This window comes from Astatotilapia calliptera, chromosome 15 (genome assembly GCF_900246225.1).
Source record: "Astatotilapia calliptera chromosome 15, fAstCal1.2, whole genome shotgun sequence".
Classification (NCBI taxonomy): Eukaryota; Metazoa; Chordata; class Actinopteri; order Cichliformes; family Cichlidae; genus Astatotilapia; species Astatotilapia calliptera.
In genome coordinates, this window is record NC_039316.1 from 6434526 (window position 1) to 6454513 (window position 19988).

Sequence of the window (19988 nt, forward strand, 5' to 3'; positions counted from 1 at the left end):
AGTAGTTCATCCCGTAAATGTACTTTTTGTAAACCTTTGTACATTTATATTTACAATTGGTTTTCAAAAAAGAGAAGAAATTCAATTAAATAAATTCAATTGATAGTATTATTTCTGTCATTGGTAATTTTCTATACATGCTGATATCCCAGAAATATCATATTCTCAGTTCCTTGGCTATGATACATCCTGCTTTGTCTGTTTTACCATACAGCTCCTATTTCAGATAAATAAACACAGTTTTATCTTTCATCCTTTATGTTAACTAACAGCACAAAATCCAGTTAAATAAGAGACAGGATTAAAATAAAGCCAGGTTTATTTAAGTATCAAACAGTAAAGAACATCAAAATTCAATTAACATAGGTCACTAACTCAAAAATTGACAACATCCAGAGATTCTTAAATTTGTTGAAATAGCTCATGTGCTAAATGTTTGTGTTCATTTCTTGCATGTCTTTAAAATCAAGTTTGATAAAGTGAAACTGGTTTTTTTAATCATAAAAGGTACTAATCAGTCTGTGTTGTACAAACAAAGCATTTAAGCATTGAAAAAAAAACAAAATTAAAGTAAGTAACAAGTACTATACACATTAAAAAAGGCATTGTTTAACTAAGTTTGACAAATACTGTGTATGACTACCTTTTGTACAATGTCACACAAGAAAACTGAATTTGGTGGCTGCATAGCCCTGATTCTGACATGGCAATGTTTAAAAGAAACCAAAAACAACCCCCAAATGTTAATGCTCGAGACATTTTACATACAGCAGTTTCCCTTTTTAACAGTTAAGGGATGAAATCCTGCTCCATTCTAAATGACTGAAGAGGTAACGTATGAGAAGAATGTAACCTGAAGGAAGTCACAGAGGTGAAGTTTGCGAGTAGATATGTTGTAAAATGTAGTGATTGTAGTGGTAGTATCTGTTTCGGTGAGCACCCAGTTGTACGAGGTTTATTAAATTCGCTTTGTCTCATGCTACATTGCAACCTCAGTGGAAAAAAGAAGTCATATTTCCTTCCTGTCATTATGAGCACTGTGTGATTACAGACATCTACGACTGGTAAAAAATCTTGGTCGCTTCACTCGAGCTCCGGTGTGGTTTGTGGTCAGAATCTTCACGTTAACAAATCACTTCTTTCTTTATTTCTTTATTTTTTAAAACTTTTTCCAAATATGAGCTCTATCACTCCTTTCTCATGAAGTTTTACACATTCCAGTATTATAAATGTACACTTTGTATTGTCAAGTCTTTGGCACATAAACCATTTGCTTGGCCAACAAGTGTGCACTTAAAGTTCAGAGATGTTTGAGAACTGTGCTCTCAAAATGGCTCAGTAACAGCGCTGTTTTGTTCTAGATTATCTTGCAACAGACTTCCAAATCGACTTAATGAACAGTTTGAGTTATTAATTACAAGTCATGTCACCAACTTTAACCTGGATAAACGTGACCAAGTGAGGATAAAATGGACTATCTTAAAAGTCCAGCAGCAAGACTTTGTAAAGTTTAAATGTGTTACTGAGGTAAAGCACCCTAGAAGTTTATAATGATATAATACAGTATCCAGTGATTATGATCTGCACAAATTAACAATGCCCAAGCTCAAAAATTATTATTACAGGTCGTACTTCAATATACCGTAGCTGCCATCTGTTTGGCGACAAACTATTTACAATCTATAGCAGTTCAGGTACAAAGTAAAGAGAGACAAAAGTAAAATAACTGTTTGAGCTCTTAAATGTCCTAACATGTACAGTCACAGTGTCCAATCTGTGGACAAAGTGTGGTGTAAATGTAGTAAAAGCCAGCATATATTTGGATCAGACGTTCGTGATGTATTGCTGATGACTTAGAAAGGTTTCGGGAATCGGCACCGACTCGTTGCTCTTAAAAATTAACGAGGCGATCGAGGACTCGGCTCACAACCGGCTCTGCTTGAGCCTGTCGATGTGGTAGCAGAGTTTGAGCGCTGGTCCCAGCTTCAATCCCAGGTACTTCATCATCATCTCGCTTTTCAGAAGAAGTAGGGCGTCCCCATCTATTTCCTGGAATATAGCAAGATATAGTTGTAAAGCAACGGAAAAAAAGGATTACTTTAAATATTCCACTCAAGTGCTGTGTGAGAAATGGAGGCAGCACAGTGACTTATTTAAAAGGCTCGGGGACAAACCTTCGTGCACTTTAAAAATTCTTTAATAATATTCATGCAGTTTCCATTTCAGCTCATTTACATTCAGGACCACAGGGCACTGGGTGACAGATAATTTGAGCTACAGCTGTCATATAAGAGATTTTTAAATAGAAAGCATACCCTGCTTCTTGTAAGCTGTGCCCCAGTGCATGTTGGGAAATGAGCTCAGTTCCAGTACATTTAGTATTTAAGTTACACGGCATTAAGCGGGTCGGACTTACATGCTTCCTGAATGCTTCCGCATGGGGTCCCAGAGCTTGGGGATCAGCATCTTTAATGAACCAAACCACATCCTCCACACCCCAGCTGGAAGGGTCCTTACCAACAGGACGCTTGCACTCTCCAGCTTCTGACATCGGGCTGTAGGCTAGATAGCAAAAGAGGACAGGCAGGGTGAATTTTTATTCTAAAAAACAAAAACAAAATTGATGATCTCATAATGTTGCCTGAAAAGAACTTAGAACACAGTCTATAGACTCTGAAGTGATGCGAAAGAGCCTTTACTGCTCATCTGGGTTTTTGGTTTTTTTTGGCTTCTGTAAACACTTAAGAGATAACGTCTCAATCGCTAGTTTTGAGTTTTATTAATAGCGCAGCAGTCTTTTATTTTGAAATTTCACCCAGTTAGATTTACATAGATGATGAAGGAGGGTGTAATTTAGCTTGTGAGTAAAAAGTTACTGAGCAGAATACTTGGTTTCTCAGCCAATCAACCCCTTTCTTTCCTTACTTCCTGTTTCGAATAACGTAGATGGCGTCGGCCAAAATTCTCAACTCATCGTTTCAAAATAAGTCGGCAAAACAATGCTTGTGAAAATGCTAGAAGTAGCTGGCCTAGCTCTGTCTGAAGGAAATATTACAGAGACACTGTCACCTCCTAGGCTAACCAATTAGGGAAAACGACAATTAAAAATTGTATATTACAATTTTACAAAGTGTTACCTTTGAGTCACACTGAATTTAGGCAGTATTAGCATGTGTACTACTTATGTCAAGCTTCTTCTCATGGGTCTTCCAGAGATTGCTGATCTCAGCATATTTCGGTAGAGGTCTCAGGTTAATCTTTTTGCATTGCACAAAATTCAATTATATTGAAGCTAAAAAACTCCAGGGTTTCTCACACTAAAGCTACAGCACACCTGACTGTGTGACTTTACTTGGGCAGATCTATGATGGAAACCCATCCCAAACCACTTACACCACAAATGACATTATTATGCTGTAAACTAGCACAACTATAGATGTAGGCAGATGTTAAAGAAATGCATATGAAAATAAATGCAAACATCTCTTGAATGATGAGTGATCTGGGCCTTCATTTGTCTAAATAATTTCATCTCTAAAGATATGGATAACATAATTACAATGCAAGTATAAACCAACACTAATGGCACAGGTGATGTGCATGGAAGTGCACCTGGCAATAATTTATAGCCTCACCATTTCTGTTTCCTTCCTGGTGACTTCCTGGGCTTGACGCTTGTCTGCACATGCCTGCTGTAGCAGAGCAACTGCTGCCACGGTAACCGTAGGACTGCTTCATCTGATACTGTGACGTCGTGACGCTGAATGCAGAGTCACTGGGATCTATAGCATAGCGCCTCGAGTCCACCGGTGGGTCACATAAAAAATCATCAGCCAATGGCGTCTCCGCTGGGGAGGGAAGTACAGGAAGTGGCATTGTTAAAGCCAAACCCAACAAAAAAAAAAGTTTCTTTTTTTAACATGACCATTGCAATTATACTGTGAGATATCCCATCATGGTTATCAGAGGATGTACCCTAACAACCCTGAATGAAACGACTTTCATGGATTATCATGAAAGCTTGATATGCCTGAGTTGCACTGAGACAATGGCAAAAAAACAAGGTTAAATTAAAAAGCTAATGACATTTCCTGTTGGCCTTAGCTTTAGACTGTGTTAGGCACTAGTTGATATTAACAAGCAAAAAGATGCTGAACATAGTACAAGCTATTATAGCTTAAAAATCATTGCATAAAGCTCAATGTATAGCCTCAAAACACTGCAAGTGTGGCTGTATTGTTCAAACTGGGTGATAGATACAAAAAGTAGAAGGACTGTGATGACCATATGAAATTTATAATGAGTCAAGAAAAAAAGATTCTTAATATCTTACTATATTTTCAGACCAGTATAAAGCCTTTGGGTGTATATAGTATATTAGACAGCTTCCTTTCACCAGACTAGAATAATATAGAAAGAACTGTATAATAAATACAAAGCTAATCTTTAGGTAAGCTGCATTAAAGCCCCCGCGGTCTGTAACTGTATGGATCTGAAATGGATGAAAGATAGTCAGTAATTCCTCAGAGTCTGCTCCCTTTGTGCCAGCTTTTCAGCTTGTCAATAATGTAAATGCTTGCTAGTTAAGTCAGAACCAGGCAGATACAGATTTTCCTAATGACAGATTTATAACATTGAAATATGCTACTAAGATGATTTTGCATTACTTCTGCATTATGCTCATGCAAAGGTTAAATGTACTGCTATTGTGTTCTGAAAAATCAATTATGATTAAGATCTGGGCATGCAAATTTGAAGGATTACACACCCCCACATGCACACAATAAGGCACATGTGCCCTACAGAATGTATTTTGATACTTTTCAAATATAAGCAGTTAGATATATAAGCAGTATTTTGCTGCATATCTACGAGTTCATTGCAACAGCTAAAAAGTCGTCTTTGATCTTTACATCATAACGTATTACTGCGGCACATACTATATATATGTGCGTGTTAAAAATAAGATTTAGAAGATTAGTCACTCAAAAGGAAATGTATACTTCCAATATACATAGATGCTCCTGAAATGCTTTTTTTCCACTGGAGGAAAAAAAATATCAATATCTGTCTGGGTGGCACCACGGGGATCGTGCTGATTTTTTGTCTGCATGCATATGCGCATGTGCACTTCATCTCTGTGTCTACAGTCTGACATCAAACACTTTTCATGATTTGCATGAACAAAGAGCAAACGGCTGGTCCTTGACGCATGAGATTTCCCCCCTCTAACCTTAAATACACTAAAGGCAGCCTTTAAATATTTGCTTATTCAAAGCAAGGCTAATCTTTAGGGTGGGAAAGATGTTTTTAAAATGAAAGAAAGCATGGTTGTATGACTTTTGTTTCCTATTTAAAAGAATATTTAAGATTCGTACTTCTAAAAATCTTATTTTCTAAGCAACTAAGGAAAAGAGGCTGGGAAGATTGGAAGGGAAAACAAAATATGTAACTGGGTTATGTGTGAAGGTGTGAGCCCTTTATCCTAAATAAATCCACATATGCTTGTGGTTTAAATTAGATAAATAAATTAGGGAAAACCAGTCACTAGTGTATTTAGAGAACAAAAATGAAACATCACATTGGAAAAAAAATAGACAGAAGCATTTTATCTTGCCCCTCAATTAAAGTCAAAGGCAGAGTAGTAAAGGATGGGGGGTTGTGGGGGTGGGAGATAATACAAGAAGTAGACAAAACAAAAAAGAAGGTGGAGGCCACAAAGTCACACCATCACTTCAACCAGTGAATGCACAATGAGAATCACATTTTGAAAAACCACCATTGGTTAGCTTTCCCTCAATCGTTCTTCCTATTATTCTGGGCCATAGTTCACATCTGTTTGCATGCATATGTGTGAATGAATGTGAGACCGTATGGTTGATTATGTGTATGTTGGAATATGTATGTTTATCTTTAATGAATGGCTTATTTCTCCACTATTGTTATTATTAATGGCCAAGCTTCTTTATGGAAAAACTGATCATTATAACTGTGCGTGTCTTTGTGTCTTTTTACCTGTCAGGACCTGTGGTGTGGCAGAATGGGGGACGATGGCAGCGTCCTGTGGGATGGAGCCCATCTCTGGCTCTGGTGTGCTGCTGGGAGGAGAATTGGCTAGAGGGGACATCACCATCCGGGGCTTCAGCTACAGGGGAACATACACATGCAGTCGCTAATTAGAGGTTCTGCATGTTGAAAACTGACATGGGTGAAAGAAAATCCTTAGCTATAGCTGTAGAGTTCCTATAATGCAGCACATACTATAAAGTCTGGTTAATGGGCTAGGCTAAAGCCCATTACTGTAGATTTACAGCTGAGGACAAAAGCATCTTGTTGTGAGCTTTGTTTAAAAGCAGGCAGGCAACCACAACAGATAAACTCACCAAACACTTTATTAAATACAGTCTTGGTTAAGCCCTTTTTTGCCTTCAGAGCTGCCTTAATTCCTTGTTGCATGGATTCAGCAATGTTGGAAACATTCCTCTGAGACTTGTGTCCATACTGACATGAGAGCATCAGACAGTTGCTGCAGACTTGTCAGCTGCACATCTATGACGTGGATCTCTTGCTCCACCACATTACAGTACAGTGAACTCTCTGTCATGTTCACGAAACCAGTTAGAGATTATCTGAGCTTTGTGACATGGTGCCCAGAGCAGCCAGCAGGTCATAAAGGGATAGGGATGGTCACCAACAACAATCAGGTAGGCTGTGTTGATATTAAGGGGCCAAAGGTTTGCAAAGAAAATATCCACTATACCAGGGGTGGGCAACTCCAGGCCTCGAGAGCCGGTGTCCCTGCAGCTTTTAGATGTGTCCTTGAACCAATACAGCTGAGTTAAATGGCTAAATTAGCTCCTCAACGTGTCCTGAAGTTCTCCAGAGGCCTGGTAACAAACTAATCATGTGATTCAGGTGTGTTGACCCAATGTGAGATCTAAAACCTGCAGGACACCAGCCCTCGAGGCCTGGAATTGCCCACCCCTGCACTATACCATTCCATCACCAAAAACAAGCTGAAATGCTGATACAAGATAGCATGGATCCATGCTTTTATGTTGTTTACACCAAATTTTGGTGCAAACATTCACACTGGCGTAACCATTTCTACATGGCTAAAAGCACGGAGCTAGTGTTGAGCGATTGGTTGATTGAATATTTCCTTAACAAACAACTGAATTATACCTGCTAAAATGGCTGGTGAGTGTAGAAAAATCACAACTTACAATACCGAGATACATTTACCAGCTTTAACTTTTTTCATACAAAATGTCATCACTTCTGCCCCAAGTAGAGGAGCTTAAGTATCTCGGGGTCTTGTTCACAAGTGATGGGAGAAGGGAGCGGGAGATCGACAGACGGATTGGTGCAGCGGCCGCAGTGATGCGGACGCTGTACCGGCCTGTCGTGGTGAAGCGAGAGCAGAGTGTAAAAGCGAAGCTCTCAATTTACCGGTCAATCTACGCCCCTACCCTCACCTATGGTCACGAGCTGTGGGTAGTGACCGAAAGAATGAGACTACGAATACCCTTCCTCCGAAGGGTGGCTGGGCTCTCTCTTAGAGATAGGGTGAGAAGTTCGGCCATCCGGGAGGGGCTCAGAGTAGAGCCGCTGCTCCTCCACATCGAAAGAAGCCAGTTGAGGTAGTTCGGGCATCTGATAAGGATGCCCCCTGGGCGCGGTTTTCCAGGCATGTCCCACCGGGAGGAGGCCCCAGGGCAGACCCAGGACACACTGGAGAGATTATATCTCTCGGCTGGCCTGGGAACACCTTGTTTTTTCCCCGGATAAGCTGGAGGAGGTGGCTGGGGAGAGGGAGGTCTGGGCTTCTCTGCTTGGGCTGCTGCCCCCGCAACCCGGCCCCAGATAAGAGGAAGAAAATGGATAGATGGATGGATGGATGTCATCACTTCATCATTTTATCCTTTTTGAAATTCTATGAAAACTCTCAATTTATGCCCAAAAACGTGTTTTGTGAGCTCACAGTCAATTTGGCAAATTTATTACTGATGGTTATGCGTGTTGAATGTTTATGCCAAAGTTTAAGAAGTTCCCTTAAGATGTTCCTTAGACACCTCATTCATGAGCATGGGATACGGTATTCCATTCATTCACGTACTATATAGTACTGAGCCACCCATAATTTCTTAATAGTTTGCTAGGAACATGGAAACTATAGGTGCAACGATTTATTTAAAACTTTGGAAATACAAATGGAAATAGTATATAAAGGAAAATATTGATTCTCTACTATTCTGATAAGCTTATAATCCCACCTTTATTCTTCAACACAGCCTTCAACTCTCATATGCAAGCTTTCTTTTCATTTCTTTAAGAAGTCTTCAGGAATAGTTCTCCCGGCTTCCTGAAAGACATTCAAAGCTCTTCTTTGGATGTTGGCTGCTTTTTGATGCGTTCCCAGCCAAGATGATCCCACTCTGCTTCAAAGATTTTGAGGTCCAGGCTCTGGGGAGGCCAATCCATGACTCATGGTGTTCTGTTGATTGTTTATCTATCCAGGTATGCTTTTACTACATTTGCAGAACGTTTGAGATCATTGTCTTTCAAGACATCTGGATCAATGTCTACATAAGACCTGTTACCACTGGCTGCCAGTCAGCATACCTCAGCCTTTTCTACCTGTTTCCTTTCCTTAAGGATAACTTCATGACAGCAATCCTTCCACAACAGATGCTGCAGCTGAAGTGCCAGATGCATCTCTCAGGTCCAGTGTCATTGGCTGGAATTTTTCGTATTTCTTAAAGACATCACTTTCAGATGCTGTTCATCAGCTGCAGATAGTTTTTTAGGCCTACCACTGCTTCTTATGTCATCCACTTGTCCAGTTTTCACAGTTTTTTAAGGATTAACTGCACACCACGATGACATATGCCAAGTTTTCAGCTGATAGCAAGGAATGAGGGCTGCCTTAAGACTACCCAGCGCTGTAGGTGATGAAAATAGTGGGCCATCATGAATACAGACATTCGAGCAAAATAAAGAATGAAAGCTAGGTTAAGTATATGTTTCACAAGGAAGAAAATGCCTTAGTCATTCAAAGGAATGAAAACACAACATGACAACATGAAAACTGTGTGAAAATTCAACTGTGTTTGCTCACAGGAAGACTCAACGGAGTGCACTCTGTGTAAAAAGAAAAATGCATTAAAAGCATTTTCAGTTGTTGATCACATATGTGAGGGAAGTGGTTTGTATGTATAACCACCAAGGGTTCAGGGAAATACGTATAGATTAGCAGCCTCAAAACACAGATGACCTATACTCAGTACTGTATATGATCGTATGCTGTACCAACAAAGACTCCTGCACTGCTGTGTAGACACGGTTTCCCTCTTCTATTAAAGGAATGCCCATCTACATGATTAAACTAAAAAATTAAACTGACCTTAAAGCCAGGCTTCCTGCCTCTTTTCTTCGGGACCTTAAGAGGTGACAGAGTTTCAACATAGTGGCTCTGGAACTCCAGCTTTCGGATAGGAGGGCGTCCTCGCTTCCTGCCAGGCACCTTACCTTGGGGCCCCGGTATGAACTGGGGGTCGAGAGCGGAAGCCTGCATCTCCGAGCCGGCGGACAAGGAACTCATCAGACCTGAGAGACAGCGGGAGAGATTATCAAACTCAAAGTGGCAGCTTTTAAAAAAGCGTGCAACACTGCTCAGCTGCAAATCACAGTGGAAACTCAGAGGCTCACTCACACACACTCACCGCCCCCCTCCTTCGAAACACACCAAAAATATAGGAAGTAGTAGAAACAAAGCCACATAAAGCTTTGTACTTTACTCCACCCCTCCCCCCCCAACCCTCCAGCTGCAAAGATTGCAATAAATATCATTACTGCACTACGAGAGAGAGGGAAAGAGAGAGAGACAAAGCCCCGCAAGCAGGCAGACACACAAACATAGGAAATGAAACCCACAACACCCACACACACTATCAAACAATCAATGAAGTGCGCTGTCACACAGACACACACACATTTACACACGCACAGGCAGTACTTTCAAGTGTTTGATTGAGTGCCATTAATCCACACTGCCTCTCTCAATCAATCAATCCATATTATTTTGTTTGGGGTTTTTTTTAATTATATAAAAGAATCAGCTGACTTTGCCTTTGAACACGAAGCTCTGTGCTTTACTTCTCAGAGCTCTCCTGCCAATTTACCCGGTCAGCGGCACATTACTCTTTCATTTCTGTAAATGGCTAAACAACGCCTTGATGCAACTTGACTCCAGTGCAGACAGACAGCAGTCTGCAAAGTATTTGCCACTGCAGAGGGAGAGAGAGAGAGAGAGAGAGAGAGAGAGAGAGAGAGAGAGAGAAACAGGAACAGAGGCAGACAGACCACGTGAATACGTACGATGCCTTTCATCCTCTCTCTCTCTCTCTTTTCCTCAAATAGAAAAAGCTTCAAAGTGACCTGCTGAGCGTTACTTACCATGCACACAGCTGTCTGTGCTAATTGCCGTCTCTGTGATGCCTCACCTCAGCAGCAGATTTATGGATGTCCCCCCCCCTTCTCCTCTGACAGATCTCGCTTGCTCCAGCAGTCTGCCGCTGCTGTCCTCCGCTGCCACACACTGACTGTCAAGACACCGGCAACTCCGCGTGCCTCTCTCTCTCTCTTCCTCAATCTCCGACACAACCCCCTCCTCTTTCTCTTCTACCCTAACCCCCTTCCTGTGTGTCCCCTTTCAGTCGCCATAGCAACACGCCTCTAACATCCCGTGGCAGCCGGCAGACGTGCTGAGCTCAAAGCACTGTGTGTGTGTGTGTGTGTGTGTGTGTGTGTGTGTGTGTGTGTGTGTGTGTGTGTGTGTGTGTGTGTGTGTGTGTGTGTGTGTGGCAGTGTGGGACAGTAATGTAATTACAGTTGCTGCATCTCGGGGTTCTTCTTGCCTGTCTTCAGAAAAAAACAACAAAAAAGAAGGCTTAGAGCGGGTGACAAAGGATTCAAGCTGTGCACTGTTTTGTGCTACAAGCGTATGCGTTACACACAGTAAAATGTCTGTTTTTTCATTTTTGGAGAAGAAATTTCTGCACAGGAAGATTATTTTCTTAAAGAGTCCAGACCAAAATTGGAATATCTCGCTATTTGTTTTTCCTTTGCCTGATTACTTTTGAATCCATGAAGCTTATGCAGACTGGCTTTAAGGTAAAGAGATCAATTTTCCCTGTAAACATCAAACGGTTCCAGCAGAAGCCCCACAGCCCCTTTTGGTTGCGATAAAAGATCACACTGCTGTCAGAAACTCAACACTCTTCCTTTCATTTATAGTCTTCTTTGGCTTCTATGTCAGCTAATGTAACGCATTTCTTGTTTTATCTGTAATGAAAAAGAAAACAAACATGGAAAGACAAAGAAAAGGGGCCAGCCAACGGCTTGTCTGTGTCTCTAAAGTAAAAAAGAAAAGAAGAAGAAAGCAGGCTCGAGAGGGCTTATTTGCTCTTAAAGGTTACAAGTGTACCAACTCGGGCTTTTCCCCTCACTGCATATCGATTAGTTACGCCCTGGTTGCAATGCCGGTTCCCGTTCCAAGCTGTATTTGTGGGGTTTTAACACTCAATCAGAAGCAGGTTAACCTTTCAAGAAGGAGCCTCAATCCCTGACGCACGCAGGGCGCCTGCATTCGCGGCCTCTGCGAGCGTGTAAAGAGATTTGTCAAGAGTCGGCTGCAAAGCTTCGCTCACGGGATGTTTTAACAGTGAATATTAGGTGCCAGGTGAAGTCTACGTGATAATAAAAAACAACAACGACAGTAAACAGCAAGGTCAGGACAAATACTCTGTAAAACTGTACACATACACGCACTGTAATGGCCTGAGTGCGCAGAAGTGAGAGCCATAAATCATAAAAGTAATTACGCGGTGAGATTAATCCTGATGTCCCTCTTCAATCAGTCCTGTCTCATTACGGCACATCACATTAGAGACATAGACAGACTGAGACAGAACAGATAATCATCTTTTACTTAAAAAAGAATTGGATATGAGGGGTGGGAGCCCATTAACACTCACCGAGTCAATATGAGACAGCGCCAGTTTTTGGGGGGTTTTTTGCAGGCAAGCAGAAAGATTTTCAGCATTGCACGGGACCCACCACTCCCACCCAGACCCCCAAACACAATACGGTTGGGATCGCAGCCTAATTTGTTTATGGCTAATAAAACAATTAAGCAATCAGTGAACCCCTGCATGCGATTTTATTTTCCTGCTGAGGGACATCGGAAGTCAAATGTTGGAGGGAGCCTGGTGTTACAGACTCAGTCATGCAGCGACGATCAGCAGTGATTAGCATAACATAATCACTGGCTTCGGGGCATGGAGATTTGTATCCGCTTTCACTTACGCAGAGGGGACACAGCAATAAAGTGAGTTATAGTTATGCCTCACTAAACTGCACACCTAGACACACACATAAACAAAAAGTCTAATCACCGCCTTACAGACACACACAAACCTAAATGCATGCATATAATAAGTGCAGTAAGACAACATACCCTTGCTTGGCAGCAGAATAGATTAGTATAAGTGTGTTTTTGTCTATGTATATGTGTGTATGTGTTTTCTAATCAGTGTAACAATATAACCCCCCCCCCCCCCCCCCCCCCCGAATTTATTTACAGCTCAGGCAGGGCGTCACCATGGTAACAGACAGTGAAATCGGATTCTGCACCAGCGTTGTGTGATAAGGTGGGAATAAATAAAAGGATAAACAACAATGCGTGTATTAAATAGGCGAGCTCTCACACTCCGCCTGCCCCTCCTTATCTCTGCTGAGCCCTTCTAACTACACAGCACACTTCAGAGAGAAAAGTGGAGGTGGGGAGTGTTGCTCTTTGCACCAACTATGGGTCATGGCGGTGGTCTTGGAGGGGGGAGCTCTCTGACATAGACTAAGCCACACACCTGTACACACACATCTGTATGTAAAACTAGGCTTAGATGTGGTCTGTGGTCTCAAAAATATTTGTAGATGTTGAATTATTTATAACATGTGACACAAACTGACAGGACATCTTTCCAATATCCTTCTTATTGTTACAAATTTGCTTTTTTATGCATTTCTGCTTCACAAGGTAATAGGAGAATGTAAAACATACTCCCAGTCATGTCTGTCTACTTTGTGTGACCTTAATAATATTATATATTATATTATAAAATGCATTTCTATTATATAAAATTCTAGATTTTATGAATAATATCAAATTTTTTCATTTTATTTTTGTTGCAATGGCTGGAGTTGAATCTCTACGTATTTAGCATCCATATTTGTCTTTGATATACAATCATCTGCCACTTTGTTAGGTATACCTTTTCACCTGCTTGTTAACATAACATTTTATGTAAATAAGAAATCACATGGTACTGACTCAGTGCTGTAAATGTGGCATGATTGTTGGTACCAGACAAGTTGGTCTGTGTATTTCAGAAACTGCTAATCTACTGAGATCTTGTACTGATTTCCACTCTAGCTAATCATAACATTACTGTTAAACTCGTACTTTGTGTGTCGGAGTCCTGGATCTTCATACTCTGCACGGCTGACTCTGACTCTGGATCCAAGTTAACCAGATGCCAGCAACTGCGCCCCCTGTGGTCACGTCGATCTTGACGCAGGTGCAGACGCACACCTTTGCTGAGGGTGCCAGGCAGTCTCATGCCCTCAAAGTCAACTGCGTGAGGGCAAAATGCACCACACTGGAACGGCAGAAAGAAAACGCACAGAAATAATCATGTGTACATGTGGCTGATACGCTTAGTTTTTCCATTATTCCATTTGTCAGCATTGATCAAGTCTTCTGAAAATTAATTTTAGACCTTTGAATCCAAAAATGAGTGTGGAAATGGAAAAGAGCAAGCAACTTAAGGACAGATGGAGTAAGACAGAAATGGACAGAGTGAGCAGAAGAAGCACAAAAATTAATTGGGATGCCGATTGGGTAATTATACTAGTGCACGCTCAGAGGTCAAAGGAATAAACTGGAAGTTAATGGGAGAATATGGCTTAGCTAATGATAAAAGTATGTGGAACAATTTGTCTTTTATGCTGTAAAGCGAATGCAATTCAGCCTCCGGGGTGCTGGATTACTGATTAATGTGAACTAACGTGGCTTTAGTCTTCTTTGTACTGAATGGAACAAAAGCGAATGAGAGGGAAGAGCGGAGCCGAGAACTTGTAGACTTAATGGAAATGTTCATATTATCACCCCACGCTGAGAGCAGATCTTGTTTTCTGTGTGTTGTTTGTTAATTGCTATTTCAAGTTTACAGAGGACCTGGTTATATTTATCACTCTCAGGCTTAGATTAAATAATCCTTGCAATTTTTAGCTGCTTTTGCTTTCCTGAAGGCTCCATATGGACTTCCACCAATGGAAATTTAGCAGGGATTCTAAACCAATCAGTCTAATCACAAAAATATATTAATTATATGCAGCTTATGCTTATACAAAGGCTGGCACTGCAAAGCTCTATGGATTATCAGCAAATACAATTTGATGAGGAAGAAGAGAGCGTCACAGTGTCATAAATATCCTAAGCCTGGTGACAAAATTAACTTATTTAAATTGCAATCAGATATTACAAGGTGACTGTGTTTGCTAAATAAACATATTGTAATTAATCTTCCCTGTCGTCCTCAAGCGATTCGACGGGAAGGAGAAGACAGAGAGGAAAGTCATTTCCTTCAGACACAAACAAAACGAGATAAGGAACATCAGCAAAAAAGATTTTTGTGTACAGTCCTTGTAAAATTCTTTTCTTCGCATTTCACTCATATCCTGTCTCTCTCCCTCCACTAACTCCCAACGGGCACAGCAGATGGCAGCAGGTTTCTTCCTGTCAAAAGAGAGTTTTGCCTTCCCACTGTCGCCAAGTGCTCAAAAGGGGTATTGTCTGATTGGTGGGGGTTTCTCTCTATTGTTGTAGGTCTGTCCTTGAAATATAAAGTTATATAAATAAAACTGTATTGAATTGAACCCTCTATAATAGGGATGTCATGGAACACATGGGAATCAATTTGATACTAAGTGTGTGTGTGTGGGCGGGGGGGGGGGGGCAGTATTAATAGAAAAGTCTTAATCAGAAGGAAAAACTACATATGAAAACACTGCTGAAAGTCTGAAATTTATGCCTTCCTTCACATTTTCTAAAGCCATAGGTGTGGGGATTCAAGTCTTTCCTGGGCATGTTCCGGTCCCCGGACTTTATGTTTAATATCCATGCTTTATAGGATCTGTAATGAATTATTCCCAGAGGAAATTATGTGAAAAAAATTCCATGGCAACAAGAAGGACAAAAACTCTCTCGACAAACATGTTTGAGTTAAAGCTATTTAAACAGTCAGAAAGTAAGAAAAAAGTTTAAAGTGCAGGGAAAGGGGGAAAAAACAGGAGCAACTGAAACAGTCATTCCAGCCATGCTACGAGGTTATACAGGACTCCTCCCGACAATCATCTTGACATGCTGACGTGTACATTACAGCATGCTTATATTTGCTAATGAGCACTGAACACAAAGTACAGCTGACGCTTTTACCAAAAATAGAGCATCAACTGAAAAATGACCCAATGATGGCACTTTGGACAAAAAGATTTTCAGTCCAGTAGCTGTCAAGATGTTTGACTTAAAACCATAAATATAAAGGGAAGCATTAGGGTACACCGTGTGTGTTTGTATAAGTGCTCACACTAATACATCCTCAGCATCTGTCAAACATTTCTCATGAAAACATAAGCAAAAGGGGTAAAAAAAAATGAGATGACATGAAAAAGGTCACGTAGCGCTGGATGAAGATTTGACCAGATCACTAAAGTCAGTAATGGGGTTCATCTAATTTAGGGTTTAAGAGCGCAGTTTGGACTGAGTGGAAATGACAGAAAATAAAAAGAGAAGTGAGAGGTGGCAGTTAAAGGAGGAGACCAGATAAAAACTGGACAAGGAAATGAGAGAGGGAGGAGGACAACGTGGAGAGAGAGGCACATTCAAATGATTGAACTCTTTAACTCTTTCCTCCATAAAGATGGCGTCTGACAGCCTAACCTGTACCCTTAATGGTGGGTTTTGACACCTCACTATATATTTAATAAAGAGGTAGTTTGAAAACCATTAGAATAGTTTCTGGGTTTTTCCAAAGGCAGCAGGTCTGAAATGTGATAGAAATTGCTTGGCTCAGAAAAGAGCTTCAGGGGTTACTCCAAGTAAGGGGTAAAGGGTTAAAAAGTGCTATGAATGTTATAGGAGCATTGAAAAAGCACAAACAAATTCCAGCTATTTAATGTTTTTTTGTTTAGTTTTTAAATTAATGAATAAAAAACAAAGGAAAAATGTAGAAAAACAACAAGGGAGGGGGGGAGGAAGAGAGTAACAAAAAAAAGGAGTGGGAGACGATAAAACACTCTTCAGTGTCGGACTGTCGGATTCAATCAGGCTGCAGATGAAAAAATCTGCCATGAACCTCAAAATTCCCATTTACAAAAAAAAATGTGAAACATCAAATAGTTATTGTAAAAACACACAAACACACACACACACAAATCATGCACCATGAAACAACTCGAATGGAAAAAAAACCTTCAGATTTGATGAAATGCAGTGCAACCGACACACACACACACACACACACACACACACACACACACACACACACACACACACACACACACAGGGGAATGCTTCTGTTTCTGTCTACAGGATCTGGGTCCCATAAGAGCAGCAGGCTGCTTTACCTTGTCACTCTATCAAAACATTGTGTTTTGGAGCTTCGCCAGGAGTGTAGCTGCCGGGTTTATTTTTTTGTTTTTTTAAATCATACACTCACAGACAGAACCACACACACACACACACACACACACACACACACACACACACACACACACACACACACACACACACACACACACAGCTGTTCTTATTCAGGTAAGCCATGAGCGAGACACATGTAGCGATGGAAAAAGCACCAGAAAGGCTCTGATTTTTTTTAAAAAAAGGTCTTTTTTGATTAAAGGCTGCGGCTTTGCTCACGCACATAATCATCAAACGTGCTGCTCGTGCTTTACGAGTGTCACACTCCATCCCTTTGCACTGCAAATCCACCCCATCCATTTTAACAGAGTAAGACATCCATAAATAGGCTGCTTAATACCATCCATGCATCCATCCATCCATCCATCCATCCATTCGCTTCCGCTTATCCTTTGCAGGGTCGCAGGGGGTGCTGGAGCCTATCCCAGCTGTCATAGGGCGAAAGGCGGGGTACACCCTGGACAGGTCGCCAGTCTGTCGCAGGGCTAACACACAGGGACAGACAACCATTCACACTCACATTCACACCTAGTGGCAATTTGGATTATCCAATTAACCTATCCCCACAAGCTGCTTAATAGGTAAAAGTTAAAAAGATTATAATTGCTACTTTTTTCACACAAGGAGCCTGAGATTATATTTTTTTGTAAAGAATCCCTGTGATACCAAAATACGTTATTGCTTATGAGTTATGGTAGAACAAAAAGCCTTGATATTCAAAAGAAGAACACTGAATATGTAAATTAAGAGCGTGGAATTTCAAAGAAGGTATCTGTATTTTATTTGATTTGCCAGTGAATCTCACCAGAAAATAAGACAGAAGAAACAGAAGTGGATTATTGTGTTTGTGTATTAAATAATGGTTTGCTGTCTTGGAAAATGTAAAAGCTTAAAAACCAAATCAAAAGATAACTTTTTAAAATAATTTTCAGCTCTGCCAAGCGTTGCCAGCTTTTTTTGGTAGCCAATGTGGAATTTTGGACTATGTGTATATATATATATATATATATATATATATATATATATATATATATATATATATATATATATATATATATATATATATATATATATATACATGAAAAAAATAGTGTATTTAATGTTAAAGAACCACAATGTCTACATTTCCCAACGCATTTCACAGGTGACCATCTTTTCATTATTTTTTTAAAAAAGCTGAGAGTTTAATGTCCTTCTGTACTCTATTAAAACACTAAGTGATCTTTAACAATTAGGCATTAAATCATCAGACTGAGCTCGAGCAGTCCACAGTGGAGATTTGCTACAATGACGACTTTAATTACACTTTCTGTCATTGATCGCAGGCCCTGGCTTCCCTGGCTTCTCCACCCACCGCTGTACAGGTTGTTTTTTTTTTAGCTCAGGGTCAGCATGTTTATAAAAGGGAACAGCACGAGAAACTCTGTAGACTTTGCTTCTCTAAGTGAAGCAGCCACGTATTAAACTTTTATTTTCAGTCAGATAAGCTGGCCTGGCTTCAACCCTAAAGAAAAACTCCAAGATGTTCAGGCAGTCATGACAGCAGAGGTGAAGCCTTCATTACTGGATGCTTTCCTTCCAGTCATCCTTACTTCTTTCCTTTAGTTGATGAAGGGATTAACAGATAACTGAAAGCATATTCAAATGAAGAGCTATGCGTTACCACTTACACTAAAAAAAAAGCTGTTTGCCTGCAAGGTAGGCACATGGGGGCCCACATGGGGGCCCACACCCCACTGCAATCAACCTTTGTGATGCATGATGGGAAAATAATTACTTTGCCATTAATATATCACACAGGCTATATATATATATAGTTTATCATTATCTTGCCAATACAAGGACAATCAAAGGAGCATGATCCTGTAATAAACAATGCTTTAATATAATTATCGGATCTCTGTTGGCCCAGTGTGAGTGTATTTTGACCTTGCAGGTTAGACTAATGAAATTAGCACCCGTGCGTTTGTGCGCTCTAAGTCCAGTAACGTCAGGATGTGAGAGGGTCGAGTCTGTAGTAGGATTTATTTACCTATGTCGAAGCGGTTGATTCATCAGCGGGGAATCAATTTCTCCACAGCAGGCTGGCTGAGCACACAGTGCAGCATCAGATGCAGCACAAACACCGGGAAAGGAGGGGGGGCACGAGTCCGGGTTCCACCCCTGCAGATGCGGCAGGGAGGCGAGCGAGCTCAGTGGGCTGCCGGCGGGAAGCAGAGCGGCAGACTTCACCTTCCTAACGCGCCGTCCGATGCTTTTCAGAGACAGGAGTTGAAAGATCCTGCAGGGCGGAAGCTGAGGGGGAAAGTGCGACTGAATTGTTGGTGTGCATAATTTTCCTATCTGGCCTTAAAGCTGTTGCCTATTGCGTTTTATCTCCACCGGGTTCAGGAGAGCGGGAGAGATGGCATGGTAAATAAAGTAGTAGCACTCAAACTGAAGAGGTTCAGCCCCCTTTGACAACACAAAAACACCCCTCGGTGGGCATGGAGTGCGGGAGTGTGAGCCCAGTCCAGACAAAAACAACCGACACGGGTCTAATGAGTCATTTGATTAACATTTTACGTGCCTGAGTAGCTTTAAATATTCATAAGGCTTCTGTCAGGCTCATGTTGATGTAACCATAATTTACCCCCACAGTGCCGTTACACATGGCTACATATTGATATTATCCAAATCACGATGCTATCATAGAGAACTGACTCCAAATTTGCAAATTATACTGACAGGGAATTCCCACCTGTTCCTATGAGGAGGAAACCAGTATGTGTGGCAGTTGGTGATCAAGTGTCATTTAGGCCACAGGATTTTAGCTATTCGGTGCTTTAGTGATATGAAAGTAACTAGTTACATTTCCAGAAACAAGTGGCACTCACTGAAAATGGAGTGTATTTATGCCGACAAATGTACGAAAATTATCATAATAAATGCACAGTTTGACAATAAATGAAGCCCTTATTTGATTATAGACATTTTAGGTTTAACTGGCTTTCAAATTCATTTGGGTTTACTTTCGTTTTAATATTAATATATTTATTTCTGTATTTACTTAAGAAATACAAAACTATCAGCCCACCTTTTTATTCTCACATAATTTTTTTACATATTCACTTCATTATGCAAATGAGGATGTTATATAAAGTGGTCACATGTTTACTTTCTA

At 40.7% G+C, this 19988-nt stretch overlaps 1 protein-coding gene across 3 annotated transcripts; it reads right to left on the bottom strand.

Moving 5' to 3' along the window:
• Positions 1–301: 301 nt before the first annotated feature.
• On the bottom strand, positions 302–13717 carry scml4 (Scm polycomb group protein like 4). Of its 3 annotated transcripts, none has more exons than XM_026143219.1 (6): positions 13526–13717; positions 9407–9609; positions 6016–6145; positions 3636–3848; positions 2417–2562; positions 302–2049 (listed from the first exon to the last, which is right to left on the bottom strand). In XM_026143219.1, the coding sequence occupies exons 1-6, from the start codon at positions 13680–13682 to the stop codon at positions 1924–1926; spliced, it is 975 nt and encodes a 324-aa protein (XP_025999004.1). In that variant the 5' UTR covers positions 13683–13717; the 3' UTR covers positions 302–1923. The 3 variants fall into 3 exon arrangements, with proteins under 3 accessions (XP_025999004.1, XP_025999007.1, XP_025999005.1); XM_026143222.1 differs by lacking the exon at positions 13526–13717 and adding an exon at positions 10506–10660; XM_026143220.1 differs by lacking the exon at positions 13526–13717 and adding an exon at positions 10459–10660.
• Between the last annotated feature and the right edge of the window lie 6271 nt (positions 13718–19988).

What these genes read in the sequence shown, in the direction of transcription:
- scml4 (XM_026143219.1), bottom strand. Translation starts at nt 13,682, where the DNA reads ATGAGACTGCCTGGCACCCTCAGCAAAGGTGTGCGTCTGCACCTGCGT. An exon ending in GCAGGAAGCCTGGCTTTAAG is followed by an intron (nt 6,146 to 9,406) that starts GTCAGTTTAATT and finishes GTTCCCCTGTAG; the next exon opens with CTGAAGCCCCGGATGGTGAT. An exon ending in CCAGGAAGGAAACAGAAATG is followed by an intron (nt 2,563 to 3,635) that starts GTGAGGCTATAA and finishes TTTGCTATCTAG; the next exon opens with CCTACAGCCCGATGTCAGAA.